We start from the raw sequence: 15,608 nt of genomic DNA, 5'->3' as shown, positions 1-15,608 counted from the left end.
CCTGCCAGTGCAGGAGACAAAAGAGGCATGGGTTGGATCCCTAGGTCAGGAAAATCCCCTGGAGTAGGAAAAGACAACCCACTCTAGTATTTTTGCCTGGCAAATTCAATGGACAGAGGAGCCTGGTAGGCTATAGTCCATGGGCCACAATTGAGCAGCTGAACACACACACACACATGCCTTGCTGTTGATATTCTTGATCTTCACTTTGATCACTTAAATAAGGTGGTGTAAATAAGACTTTACTGTAAAGTTAGTCTGTTTTCCTTTGTAATTATGTTTTGTAGTAAGCTACTTTGAAACTAAGGAAATATACAATTCCTCATCAAATTCATTCATTTATTTACTCGTTATTCATTATTACTCGTATCAGTGTGACCTCATAATGTCTTATTTCAGTTAATAAGTTATAATCCACTGCTATCATTATTTATTTTGATACTCAAATTGTCCCAGGTTTGGTCAGTGGGAGCCCCTCAAGCTGGCTCTAGTATCCTTTTGACTGTTTTCAGCATTATTCGAGCATTTCATTGCTTTTTAGCACAAGATGTTACAGGCTTTCCCTGTTTCAGTCCTGGATTCATCCAGGGCATGAGAACAGTAGTCCTGGGTCCCAGGCTCTTGAGTGCAGACTCGGTAGTTGTGGTGTGTGGGCTTAGTTGCTCTGTGGCATGTGGGATCTCCCCAGATCAGGGATCAAACCTGTGTCTCCTGCATTAACAGGCAGATTCTTTACCACCGAGCCACCAGAGAAGCCCTAAAATAAACTTATTCTTAATTGTACAGTTAATATATCTGATGAGAAAAAATTATAAACTTCTCTATGGCAGAACAATCAAACTAAGTTAGAATTGAAACACACATAACACACCCCAGCATGTCCCCATTTGGGATGGGTCTCTGCCAGTGTGCAGTGTACATCTGTGTTACATGTTAACAAGACCTCCTGGGGCAGGAGGCTATAATCAACCTTTGAGAAGAATACACCTATTCTTCAGACACCAGTGTTGTAATTTTAAGATTAATATTTCTTTTTCCATCTCATACAGGGGTTCTCAGTGAGCTAAAGACTTGCTCTGTACATACACACTTGACCAAACATTTCTGATGAACTTTATCATTTAATCTGTTAATACGGTACATGATTCTTTGTCTAACTGCATCTCTAACTGCTGACTAGTGGAACAGTCCTCAGAAATTTCTGACTGTCTCTGGGTTATAATTTTCAGTTTGGCTTGAATAAATTTCTCTTTTTTTCTTGGCTTGATGGTTAATTGAATTTTTGTCCACGTATGTATATGTTTAATTATTTGACAGAGTCATCAAACAGTTCTGAAACTAACATCTTCCTTCCATGCTAATCTCATTGCCTTTTTAGAAGCAAACACTGTTATCAGTTTGGTATATATCTTTTCATGGCTTCCCTGGTGGCCCAGTGGTAAAGAACCTGCCTGCCAATGCAGGAGACTCATGTTTAATCCCTGGGTTGGGAAGATTCCCTGGAGAAGAAAATGGCAACCCATTCCAATATTCTTGCCTGGGAAATCCTGTGGACAGAGGAGCCTGGCGGGCTACAGTCCATGGGATCGCATATATCTTTTCATACCTTTCCTTTGTATTTACATGTATAAATGTATATATATAAGCATATATTTTTGCTTTGTTTTTAAAGTAAGTGCTATCCTATATTTGTTGTCCTTCAGTTCTCCTTTCTTAAAAAAGGACTTAACATTATCTCTTGGAGTCATAGGTTAGCACATATAGATTGGCCTATCTCTGTTTATTAATGTGCTGTATAATATTTTGTAGAATGGATTTACCATGGTTTCCTGGACTATTAGTTCATTTCTATTGTTTTATTACAAACAGTATTGTGGTGAACAGCCTGATCATGCTTGCTTAAGCTCATGTGTGGCTCTTTCTCACATAGGTAATGGAATTTCAGGGTCAAACATTTAAATTTCCATAATCATAACAACAACTAGCATTTGCCAAATATATAATACTTGTTCTAAATACTGTGTATTTTTACATTTATTTTCTCTTTGGTTCTCACAGAAATTTGCTACCGTAATTATTCTTATTGTGTATATGAGGAAGCTAAAGAAAAGTGACTCCAAGTCATAGAACTAAGTGGTAGAACCAAGATATGAACCCAGGCAGTTTAATTGCAGAGATCTTGGTCCTAACTACCTCACTATATTGATTCAGTGATCTCTTTTCCATCATCATGGGGGGAAAAACTACACTACTAAATATTTGTCTTACAGTGTGCTCTGTTGTATTAAGGAAGGTTAATTGTGGTACTATTAGTTGTTTTTGTTTCTAGTATATGTTCTGTGCCCCAGCAGCTTAGAGATATCATTATCCAGAACTCCTCACAAATTGAGGTTTCTGTTATTATTATTTTGGCCCCACTGCATGACTTGTGGGATCTCACTTCCCTGACCAGAGGCTGAACCCAGGCCATGGCTGTGAAAGCCTGAAATCCTAACTGCTAGGCCACCAGGGACCTCCCTAGGTTGTTATTGAAGCAAGATTTATTAATAGATTTTTAAAGTTGGATATCTAAAAAGTAATAAAATGAGGTGGTAATTTATATAAATTGTCCAGAAAGATGGGAGTGTTAAGGAACTAAGAATGTGGTTTTAGCATACAAGAGTGGATAAAGTTGTTAACAAAGTATCAAGTTTAAAAGGTGGAAATTGGTAAGCATAACACTGTGGTGAAAAACAGATGGACTAGAAGATTTTTCTTATAAGAAGAGGATATAGAGAGTAGTAAATAATGATCATTTATTTTTTATTTATTTATTTATTAAAGGTCACTTATTATATATGTGATTGTGGTTGGAAGAGTTCCTAGCTATATCCCTTTTATAAAAAGCTTTGCTTTTTGAAGAATATTATATAAACAAGGTTATTAATTGGAAAAATATTACTTTAAAATCTTTCTATGAAAAGTATAAACACCCCAAATATTATTTTGTTTGGCATTTTATTTAATAAATCAAACATGGAACTGAGCTTTCTCATTCCTAAAAATAACCAGTCAATCATGAAAAGTCACTAACTAGAGGAACAGAAGAGATGATATACTGAGATACTGTATTTAGTGCTGCCACTTGTTATATTTTCTCATAAAGCTTATTTTAAGGTGTGATTTTGCAAAAATCCATTATATACAGAAGAAGAGATAGGGCTAAAAGAAGACATGGAATAATAGATTGAAGCTACAGGTTTTCTTCTACAACATGCAAAGCAAATGAATGTTTGTTAACATGGATGTTTTATGATTATTTGACATTAGGTATTTATGGATTTTTTTAGAAGACTATGAAAGATAATATTTTATTTATTTTATTTTTTGATGATATTTTAAATTAGGATCCTTAAAATGAATCTATCGCTGACATCCACTTGCATTTTTTCTTATTCTTTATGTATATTTGGCTCAGATGGCTACCAGTCATATCTATTTGCAAAGTTTAGAATAAATAAAATTTTAACTTTTGTCTTAAGTTTATTTAGGTTGAGTTTAATAAACTACAATGAACATAAATAGCTACCCATTTCAAGCTCATTTCCCTAGTAAATACTGATAAAATGATTTTTCTCTAAGATCTAATTTTAAAAGACCCCTTGTTCATGCACCAGTTACCTTGTTTTCTCCAATTGTAAGAACTTCCTTGGTGACTCAGACAGTAAAGAATCTGCCTTTACCCGGTTTGATCCCTGGGTCCGGAAGATCCCCTGGAGAAGAGAATGGCTACCCACTCTAGTATGGGTTTCCCGGGTAGAGGATGGTAGAGGATCCGCCTGCAGTGCAAGAGCCGCAGATTACATCCCTGGGTTGGGAAGATCCCCTGGAGGAGGGCATGGCAACCCACTTCAGTACTCTTGCCTGGAGAATCCCATGGACAGAGGAGCCTGGCGGGCCACAGTCCACAGGGTCATAGAGTCGGACACAACTGAAGTGACTTAGCATAGCAGCACCCACTTCAGTATTCCTGTCTGGAGAATTCCACAGAAGACCCTGACAGGTCCATGGGGTCGCCAAGAGTCAGACGCATCTGACCAATTAACACACACACACTTCTACTCTAGTGAAAAGTTTAACAAAAATAGCATATAAAGTAGGCAATGGTGACCTGCTAGTTTGCTTTGACCATAGCAAGTGCCAGGAGACTGTTATGACAGATAGTTTCCCCTTTTTCTTCTGTAATAGTAAAATTGACCTATTATTTGTCTTTGCAGTTTTTCTTCACATCTTTTGCTGCCAGGGATAGAAGTTACCTCAGTATCTTTAGGTTGTGGCAGAATGTACTATTAGACAAGGTAAGTGTTCACACCAGAGATTGGTGCTTATTATAATACCAACCTCCCAGTGTGTGCCTAACCAGTGTTTGTGAGTTGAAAGCTCCTTTTTATTTTCCTGGGGTTAATTTTGACTAGACTATTCAAATCCAAGAAGAAACTTGAAGCAAAGCAAAATCCATAGTTACAAGTTAAGATGTTAATTGAAATCCCCAGGGTAACCACTGAGAAAATAACTTAAAAATAACTTACCATCCAAAATAAGGTAAATGAAACATAAAGGGAATGAAAATAGATAGTCAATAAAAGATACATTAGATTTATTATTTTTATTTATTTATTTATTTTTCCATTTATTTTTATTAGTTGGAGGACAATTGTATACCAACAAATTAATTAACTTAGATGAAAATGGGCAAATACCTTGAAAGTCACAAACTATTGAAACTGACTCAATCAGAAATAGAAAATCTGAATAGACCTATAACTAGGAAAGAGATTGAATTAATAATCAAAAATCTACTGACAGAGAAAAACTCAGGCCCAGTTGGCTTCATTGATTAATCTGTGAAATGTTACAGTAGAATTAACACCAATCTGTCACAAAATGTTCCAAAAAGGAGTTCCCAACTTACTCTATGAAGGCAGTATTATTACCGTGATACCAAAACCAGACAAAGAACATCACAAGAAAACTACAGACCAATATTTATGTTCATTGTGTCTATGAATGTGGAAACAAAAATCCTCAAGAAAATATTAGCAAGCCAAAATCAGCAACATAAAAAAAGATTATATACCATGATTTATTCAAGGTTGTTCAACACATGAACATCAATGTAATAAACCATTAGTGGAATAGAGGACAAAAACATGATCATGTCAATCAGTACAGAAAAAATTTTTGACAAAATACAACATCCTTTCATGATTAAAAAAACAAAACAAAACAAAACAAGCTAGGGCTAGCAAGGAATTTCATCAGTTGGATAAAGTTCATAGCCACATATTTACTGGTGAGAGACTAGTCGTTCCCCTTTAAGGTCAGGAATAAGACAAGGATGTCCTTTCTTGCCACTTCTATCCAATGTTGTATTGAAGGTTCTAGCCAGGAAAATTAGACAAGGAAAAAAAGTAAAAGACATCTACTTTAAAAATGAAGAAATAAAACTATGTCCATTGACAGATGACATGTTTTTCTATAAATAAAATCCCAAGAAAACCAATAAAAATGTGCTAGAGCCAATAAATAAATTCAGCAATTGTTGGAAGAAATTAAAGGCAACTTAAGTAACAGAAAAGAATCTCATGCTTATGGATTAGATAACTTAATATTGCTAAGATGACAATACTCCACAAATTAAGCTGCAGATTTAATACAATCCCTATCAGAATCCCAACTGGCATTTTTATAGAAATTGACAGGTGGATCCTAAAATTCACATGGACATGTAAGTTACCCAGAATAGCAAAAACAGTCTTGAAAAAGAAGAACAAAGTTAGATGAATTAGTCTGTTAGGTCTGCCATGTCAAAATGCCATCAACTGAACAGCTTAAATAACAGAAATTTATTTTCTTAGAGTTTTGGAACCCAAAGGCCCCCATCTTCAAATACCATTACATTAGGAGTTGGGGCTTCAACATATGGATTGTAGGTGGACACAATTCAGACTAGAGCAACCTCATTTAATTTTCTCCTTAAAATCTCTATATCCAAATATAGCCATATTAGGGGTTAGAGTTTCAACATGTGAATTTGGGGGAATACAATTAGGTTCATAACACTAGAAGACTTATGCTTCTTGATTTCAATGTTTACTACAAACCAGTAATCAAGGCAGTATGCCTACTGGCAAAAGTCTAGACATACAGATTAGTGGCATAGAATTGAGAATCTAGAAATCTTATCAGTCATAAATTGATTTTTGACAAGGGTGCCAAAACAATTCAGTGAGGAAAGAATAGTGCTGGATTCACCAAATGGTTTGCTGTTGTAATAACTAGATATCAACATGCAAAAGAGTGAACTTTAACCCCTACGTCATACCATATACAAAAATTAGCTCAAAATGGATCATAGGCTTAAATGCAGGTCTAAAAGTGTAACATTAGCAGAAGAAACTCTAGGTGTAAATAGTTATGACCTTTGGATTAGACAGTGGTTTCTTAGCTATGATATTGAAAGCTCAAGTGACAAGACTTCCCTGGTGGTCCAGTGGTGAAGGCTCCATGCTTCCAATGCAGAGGGCGTAGGTTTGATCCCTGGCCAGGGAGCTAATATCCCACATGCTGCACAGCCAAAAAGCTCAAGTGGCAAAAGAAAAAAAATAGATAAATTCAATTTCATCAAAATTAAAAGCTTTTGTGTTTGATGGGGCCCGTCATGAAAGGGAAAAGACAACTAACTCATAGATTGGGAGAAAATATGTGCAAATTATATATCTGAGGAGGTATTTGTATCCAGAATACATGAAGAACTCTTACAACTCAACAGGAAAAAGACAAATAGCCAAGTGAAAAATGGGCAAAGGTTTTGAGTAGTAATTTCTCCAAAAAACATATGCAAATGACCAAGTACATGCAAAGATGCTTAGGGTCATTAGCTATTAGAGAAACATACATCAAAACTACAATGAGTTATACCACTTCACACCCACTGGGATGGCTAAAATAAAAAGACAGACATTAACAAATGTTGAACATGTGGTTAAACTGGAGCCCTCATGCATTGCTGGTGGCATTGTAAAACTTTGAAATATTTGAAAAACAGTTTGGCAGTTCCTCAAAATGTTGAATATAGAGCTACCATATGACTCAGCAATTCCATTTCTGGGTTTATGCAAGAAAATTAAACGTATATGGTTCACACAGAAACTTGCAATCAAATATTCATAGCATTATTCATAGTGGCCAAAAATGGAAGTATCAACAGATGAAAGTATGCATAAAAATATACAAAATGTATATTCATACAATGGAATATTATTTAGCAATAAAAAATGAGTGAAGTATGGATACATGGTACAACATGGTAAACCTTGAAACATTATGCTATGTGAATGAAGCCAGTCCTAAATGAACACACATTATATGATTCTATTTTAATTAAATGTCCAGAACAGGCAAATTGATAGAAGTTGAAAATAAATTTGTTGCTAGGGAGAGGGAGGAATGTTGGGTGACTGCTAATGAATTTGGATATCTTTTCAGGTTGATGAAAATATTGTAAAGTTAGTAGTGATAGTTGTACAACTCAGGATATGCTAAATACTACTGATATGTATGCTTTTAGGAAAGTGAATGTAATGATATGTGAATTATGGCTTAGTAGAACTGTTGTTTTTTATTTTTTTTGACAGATATTTATTTCTCTATAGCCATTATTTTGCAATAACATTAAACATATTTTATTTTATATTGGAGAATATTTAATTTACAATGTTGTGTTTTGGGTATACTGCAAAGTGGTTTAATTATACATATACATATATCTTAGCTTCCCTGGTGACACAGATGGTAAAGAATCTGTCTGCAATGTGGGAGACCTGGGTTCAATCCCCGGGTTGGGAAGATCCCCTGGAGGAGCGCATGGCAACCTACTCCAGTCTTCCGGCCTGAAGAATCCCCATTGTCAGAGGTGCCTGGCGGGCTACAGTCCATGGGGTCGCAAAGAGTTGGACATGACTGAGTGACTACAGTGCAGCACATGGATATATTTGTTCTTTTTCAACTTCTTTTCCATATAGGTTATTGCAGAGTATTGAGTAGTGTGCTATATATAGCATGTCTTTGTTGATTATCTATTTTATATATAGTTATGTATATCTGTTAATCCCAAATTTCTAATTTATCCCCCCTGTGCCACCTTTCCCCTTTGTTAAACATGTTTGTTTTCTAAATCTGTGTGTCTGTTTCTGTTTTGTAAGTTCATTTGTATCATTTCCCTAGATTCCACATATAAGTGATATTATGTGATATTTGTCTTTGACTTCACTTAGTGTGATAATCTTTAGGTCCATCCATGTTGCTGCAAATGGCATTATTTCATTCTTTTTTATGCCTGAGTAACATTCCATTATATGTATGTACCACATCTTCTTTATCCATTCATCTGTTGATGGACATTTAGGTTGCTTCCATATCTTAGCTATTGTAAATAGTACTGCAGTGAACATTGGGGTGCATGTATATTTTCGAATTATGTTTTTCTCTGGATATATGCCCAGGAGTGGAATTGCTGTATCATATGGTAGCTCTATTTTTAGTTTTTTTTAAGGAAGCTCCATACTGTATGCTTTTAGAAAAGTGAATTTTATGATATGTAAATTACAGCTCAGTAAAGCTGTTATTTCAAAAAAAAAAATATGGCTTGAAGGAAGAGTAGAGATTTCCAGATTATAGGAAAGACTCCTTCTTTGCAGCAGGAGTTTAAACACCACTGTCAGAAACCTTACCTCCTTTCCTTACCACCATCCAGCTAAGCCCCTCACTAGAGTGCTCTTAGGATTGAATGGCTTCTAAATTTTCAGGCAGCTGCTGAGGTCTGGGTATTTCAAACAGTGCTCTGCTTGAATGCTCTCTCTTTCCCTGAATGCTGGGGGACTCAAAGTGACCTGGAAATCAGGAGATGGAGAGAGAGGAGAGAAGTGGGTAAGGGTGGGGATGGGGGATCTTGTGAAGCCCAGCCCCTCCTCCCTCCTTAAGTGAAAAGACAAGGTGGGCAGGGCAGCCTCAAGGCCAACCTCCTCCTACCTCCTTAAGTCTATTGTCGTTTGGGTATCCAGTCTCCCCAGAGCCCAATGCCCGTGCTTCTACATGGGAGATGCTTAAGGTGGTGGGCCCAAGGATGCTGGGTCCAGTAGTGCATGGCAACCACTTGGGGAGAGGACCAAGCAAATGCAGTAAGCCCTAAGCACCGGCAACTCCACTCTGCCCTTCCAGGTCATGATGCTGGAAGGCCCCACCTCACCTCCTGGGCTGCTCTTACTGGCAGGGGCTGAAAACTCCAGTATTTCCCTAGGGACATATTGTGCTTAATCCTGCCCCCCAAATACCAAGTGTTTTCCAAGTGCATTCCCTCATTCTAACAAGGAGCCTGAGACTGCTACTGCAGTTTGTGTTTGTTTTACCCTGGATCTGAGCGTCCTCTCCAAATCACTTTGTTTTTTTTTTCTTAATGTCTTTTTTTTTTTTTTTTTCATTTCTTTTATTAGTTGGAGGCTAATTACTTCACAACATTGCAGTGGGTTTTGTCATACATTGACATGAATCAGCCATGGAGTTACACGTATTCCCCATCCCGATCCCCCCTCCCACCTCCCTCTCCACCCGATTCCTCTGGGTCTTCCCAGTGCACCAGCCCCGAGCACTTGTCTCATGCATCCAACCTGGGCTGGTGATCTGTTTCACTATAGATAATATACATGCTGTTCTCTCGAAACATCCCACCCTCGCCTTCTCCCACAGAGTCCAAAAGTCTGTTCTGTACATCTGTGTCTCTTTTTCTGTTTTGCATATAGGGTTATCATTACCATCTTTCTAAATTCCATATATATGTGTTAGTATGCTGTAATGTTCTTTATCTTTCTGGCTTACTTCACTCTGTATAATGGGCTCCAGTTTCATCCATCTCATTAGAACTGATTCAAATGAATTCTTTTTAATGGCTGAGTAATATTCCATGGTGTATATGTACCACAGCTTCCTTATCCATTCATCTGCTGATGGGCATCTAGGTTACTTCTATGTCCTGGCTATTGTAAATTATAAGTAAGGTGAAAAGACAGCCCTCAGATTGGGAGAAAATAATAGCAAATGAAGCAACAGACAAAGGATTAATCTCCAAATCACTTTTGCACTTATCACATGCAAGTGAGTTGGGATCAGTTCAGTGCAGTTCAATTCAGTAGCTCAGTCATGTCTGACTCTTTGCGACCCCATGAATCGCAGCATGCCAGGCCTCCCTGTCCATCACCAGCTCCCGGAGTTTACTCAAACTCATGCCCATCGAGTCGGTGATGGCATCCAGCCATCTCATCCTCTCTCGTCCCCTTCTCCTCCTGCCCCCAATCCCTCCCAGCATCAGGGTCTTTTCCAATGAATCAACTCTTCGCATGAGGTGGCTGAAGTACTGGAGTTTCAGCTTCAGCATCAGTCCTTCCAATGAACACCCAGGACTGATCTCCTTTAGGATGGACTGGTTGGATCTCCTTGCAGTCCAAGGGACTCTCAAGAGTCTTCTCCAACACCACAGTTCAAAAGCATCAATTTTTCGGCGCTCAGGTTTCTTCACAGTCCAACTGTCACATCCATACATGACCACTGGAAAAACCATAGCCTTGACCAGACAGACCTTTGTTGGCAAAGTAATGTCTCTGCTTTTTAACATGCTATCTAGGTTGGTCATAACTTTCCTTCCAAGAAGTATACGTCTTTTAGTTTCATGGCTGCAGTCACCATTTGCAGTGATTTTGGAGCCCCCAAAAATAAAGTCTGACACTGTTTCCACTGTCTCCCCATCTATTTCCCATGAAGTGATGGGACCAGATGCCATGATCTTAGTTTTCTGAACGTTGAGCTTTAAGCCAACTTTTTCAACTCTCCTCTTTCACTTTCATCAAGAGGCTTTTTAGTTCTTAAGGGTGGTGTCATCTGCATATCTGAGGTTGTTGATATTTCTCCCAGCAATCTTGATTCCAGCTTGTGCTTCTTCCAGCCCAGCGTTTCTCATGATGTACTCTGCATATAAGTTAAATAAGCAGGGTGACAATATACAGCCTTGAAGTACTCCTTTTCCTGTTTGGAACCAGTCTGTTGTTCCATGTCCAGTTCTAACTGTTGCTTCCTGACCTGCATACAGGTTTCTCAAGAGGCAGGTCAGGTGGTCTGGTATTCCCATCTCTTTCAGAATTTTCCACAGTTTATTGTGATCCACACAGTTGAAGGCTTTGGCATAGTCAATCAAGCAGAAATAGATGTTTTTCTGGAACTCTCTTGCTTTTTCAGTGATCCAGCAGATATTGGCAATTTGATCTCTGGTTCCTCTGCCTTTTCTAAAACCAGCTTGAACATCTGGAAGTTCTTGGTTCACGTATTGCTGAAGTCTGGCTTGGAGAATTTTGAGCATACTAGCATGTGATACAAGTGCAATTGTGCAGTAGTTTGAGCATTCTTTGGCATTGCCTTTCTTTGGGATTGGAATGAAAACTGACCTTTTCCAGTCCTGTGGCCACTGCTGAGTTTTCCAAATTTGCTGACATCTTGAGTGCAGCACTTTCACAGCATCATCTTTCAGGATTTGAAATAGCTCAACTGGAATTCCATCACCTCCACTAGCTTTGTTCGTAGTGATGCTTCCTAAGGCCCACTTGGGTTCACATTCCAGGATGTCTGGCTCTAGGTGAGTGAACACACCATTGTGATTATCTGGGTCGTGAAAATCTTTTTTGTACAGTTCTTCTGTGTATTCTTGCCACCTCTTCTTAATATCTTCTGCTTCTGTTAGGTCCATACCATTTCTGTCCTTTATTGTGCCTATCTTTGCATGAAATGTTCCCTTGGTGTCTCTAATTTTCTTGAAGAGATCTCTAGTCTTTCCCATTCTGTTGTTTTCCTCTATTTCTTTGCATTGATTGCTGAGGAAGGCTTTCTTATCTCTCCTGGCTGTTCTTTGGAACTCTGCATTCAGATGGGAATATCTTTCCTTTTCTCCTTTGCTTTTTGCTTCTCTTCTTTTCACAGCTATTTGTAAGGCCTTCTCAGACAGCCATTTTGCCTTTTTGCATTTCTTTTCCATGGGGATGGTCTTGATCCCTGTCTCCTGTACAGTGTCAGGAACCTCCGTCCATAGTTCATCAGGCTTTCTATCAGATCTCGTCCCTTAAATCTATTTCTCACTTCCACTGTATGTTCATAAGGGATTTGATTTAGGTCATACCTGAATGGTCTAGTGATTTTCCCTACTTTCTTCAGTTTAAGTCTGAATTTGGCAATAAGGAATTCATGATCTGAGCCACAGTCAGCTCCTGGTCTTGTTTTTGCTGACTGTATGCATCCTCACAAAAACAAATACCTCCAGGGAAATGATAAAGTTCAGGCGTACAGAAGAGCTAGGAGAAACTGAGATCTGAAATTTAATGGTCAAAGGAAAAAAAAAAGCTCTTTGAAGTGGGTGAAAGAGAGGGACTTGCAGAATACTTCTGAGGCTGTCATAGCCAAGTAACATTTTGTCTATAGATTGAGAATAAAAACTAACCCTTTTTGAAAACTTCCTGATGTCTCCTGTGTTTTTGATGTATACATGAGGAGTATTACCATCTTTACTGTAGTTATATCTTTCAAATCTTTGCATTGCTTGGTTATCTTTAACATTGAACATGCAACTCTATTTCAAGTGGACCGTATACTCTCGTTTAAAATGATTTTTTTTTTTTGGCTATACCACATGACTTGTGGGATCTTAGTTCCCCAACCAGAAATTGAACTTGTACCCTAGCAGTGAAAGCACAGAGTCCTAACAGTGAGACTACCAGGAAATATCCCTGTACTCTCATTTTAATAAAGAGAATGGTTACTGTTTCTGGTCTATACTATGACAAAAATCAATGTTTATGCATGTATGTTAAATGCATGCAAACTTAATGAAAGTTGAAGGTGAGATCTCAGTTTTAAAACTGTCCTAATTGGATTTTAAAAGCTGTAGAATTCACCAAGAGAAGGAATTTGAGAAGAGAATCAACAGCAGAGCTACTCTTCCTGTACTTTCTTAGTGATCTTTGAAGAACAGTCCTTTTTAACATATTAATATCTGTAACAATAACGGTAACTCCCACTTAGGAAGTATTAGGTGCCAGGCATAGGGCTAGGTGCTTGATGTAGTCTTAGTGTTGTCCATAATTTTATGAGCCATAATTATCTTCTAGTTTTTCAAAGTGATAAGCCACATTAGTTAGATTCATTGATCTTTTGTAATCCTATATTTAAAAAGAGAAGGTAAAAATCCAAATCCATAAATTATACAGCCTAACTACAAAATTCTAGAAAAAAACAGAAGTAATTTGAAAAGCAAATTTTGTGTATATTCAAACTGCTTTTAGATAGTTAAGGTTCAGAATATTGTAGTCATATTTACTTGTAATTCAGGAATTTGAGAGCGAAATAAGTGTTATTTTTGCTTACTTTTGCCTAAGAAAGCCTTAAAGCATATTAATCTAGATAAAAGTTTACTCCATTAGGATCGATTAAAGCAACAGGATGATTTTCTCTTTGTGTGTGTATGTTATGTATGTGTATATTTAATTTCTCCAGTAAGATAAATCTACAAGAGGGGAAAAAAGCCTGAGGAAGATATGATGCCTTTGAGAAAGAATGTTTTTAAAAGTACATTTTTTCCCCATTCATACACTTCCTCTGATGCTTTCCTTCAGAAAGGGCAGTTTATTTCAGATATTTGACTTAGTTTACTTACTGTAAGTCTCCAATGTTTAGACTTATATCTAAAGTGTCACCATGTCATTCATGCTGTAGTTGATAGCGCTTCAGCTTAGTTCACAACCTTTGAATTTAACACCTTCTTGAAGACAGCACATTGAGTGGTTGGAATTTGTGGGGCCAGAAGACAGTGACAGCTCTCTTCTGGGATACAATTAGTGTTTTCTATATTTTTTAAAGAACCTCAGCCTTTCTCCCACTCTGATGCTGCTGCTAAGTCACTTCAGTTGTGTCTGACCCTGTGAGACCCCATAGACGGCAGCCCACCAGGCTCCCTGTCCCTGGGATTCTCAAAGCAAGAACACTGGAGTGGGTTGCCATTTCCTTCTCCAATGTGTAAAAGGGAAAAGTGAAAGTGAAGTCGCTCAGTCATGTCCAACTTGTAGTGACCCGATGGACTGCAGCCAACCAGGCTCCTCTGTCCATGGGATTTTCCAGGCAAGAGTACTGGAGTGGGGTGCCATTGCATTCCCCCACTCTAGTCCTCCACTATTTGGTTGAGGTTAAGCCGCTCTCCCTTCCATGTTTTGTGTTAGAGCCAGACCATCAAATCTAAAATTTTATGATCTGGCCTCAATCCACCACAACATCATTATTATTTTTATGTTTCTAGTGATAGTATCATATTGTTAGATTTAGGATTACTGATACTATTAATATAGGCAGGATGTGTACAGAAATCAAACTGTTCTTTTTGCACTGTTTTTCCTCTGAGAGACATGACAGTGACGTCTCTTGCCAGTGCATGGGGCTATTGGGAAACTCACTCTCCATGGAAATTTAAGAGTACATACTGAGATTGAGGTTTTGGTTATCAATAACCTCAGATATAGAGATGATACCACACTTACGGCAGGAAACGAAGAAGAACTAAAGAGCCTCTTGATGAAAGTGAAAGAGGAGAGTGAAAAAGTTGGCTTAAAACTCAACATTCAGAAAACTAAGATCATGGTATCTGGTCCCATCATTTCATGGCAAATAGATGGGGAAACAGTAGAAACAGTGAGAGACTTTATTTTCTTGGGCTTCAAAATCACTACAGATGGTGACTGCAGCCATGAAATTAAAAGACACTTGCTCCTTGGAAGAAAAGTTATGCCCAACCTAGACAGCATATTAAAAAGCAGAGACATTACTTTGCCAACAAAGGTCCATCTATTCAAAGCTTTGGTTTTTCCAATAGTTATGTATAGATGTGAGAGTTGCACTATAAGGAAAGCTGACACCGAGGAATTGATGCTTTTGAACTGTGGTGTTGGCAAAGACTGTTGAGAGTCCCTTGGATTGCAAGGAGATCAAACCAGTCCATCCTAAGGAAATCAGTCCTGAATATTCATTGAAGGACTGATGCTGAGGCTGAAACTCCAACACTTTGGCCACCTGATGCGAAGAACTGACTCACTGGAAAAGACCCTGTTGCCGGGAAAGATTGAAGGCAGGAGGAGAAGGGGACAATAGAGGATGAGATGGTTGGATGGCATCACTGACTCTATGGACATGAGTTTGAGTAAGCTCTGGGAGTTGGTAATGGACAGGGAAGCCGGGTGTGCTGTAGTCCATGGGGTCACAAAGAGTCGGACATGACTGAGTGACTAAACTGAACGGAACTAAGACTGAGTGTTTAAATCCAGGGCCTAATAGAGCAGAAATCTGCACTCATTTTAAATTCTAAGACTTGAAGAGACAGAATGGCTTTCAGGCTTATTCCCAAAGGCCAAAAGGAGGAGGAGCCATATGTCAGAATTAGGGATGAAGTGATGAGGATAGGTTTTCAATGTATGTGGACCCACCCTCTCCCAATT

At 38.2% G+C, this 15,608-nt stretch overlaps 1 protein-coding gene across 8 annotated transcripts in view; it reads left to right on the top strand.

Moving 5' to 3' along the window:
* Window positions 1-15,608, top strand: part of GRAMD1C (GRAM domain containing 1C) — a 104,623-nt gene that overhangs the window by 43,813 nt on the left and 45,202 nt on the right. For all 8 annotated transcript variants that reach the window (XM_061167178.1, XM_061167177.1, XM_061167184.1 and 5 more), the window contains one exon: window positions 4,257-4,337. In XM_061167178.1, the coding sequence (XP_061023161.1) occupies window positions 4,257-4,337 (81 nt within the window). The remainder of the gene's footprint in view (window positions 1-4,256; window positions 4,338-15,608) is intronic.

This window comes from Dama dama, chromosome 19, assembly GCF_033118175.1.
Source record: "Dama dama isolate Ldn47 chromosome 19, ASM3311817v1, whole genome shotgun sequence".
Classification (NCBI taxonomy): domain Eukaryota; kingdom Metazoa; phylum Chordata; class Mammalia; order Artiodactyla; family Cervidae; genus Dama; species Dama dama.
Note: the sequence above shows the minus strand (reverse complement) of the source record. Positions and strands in the feature narration are given on the sequence as shown.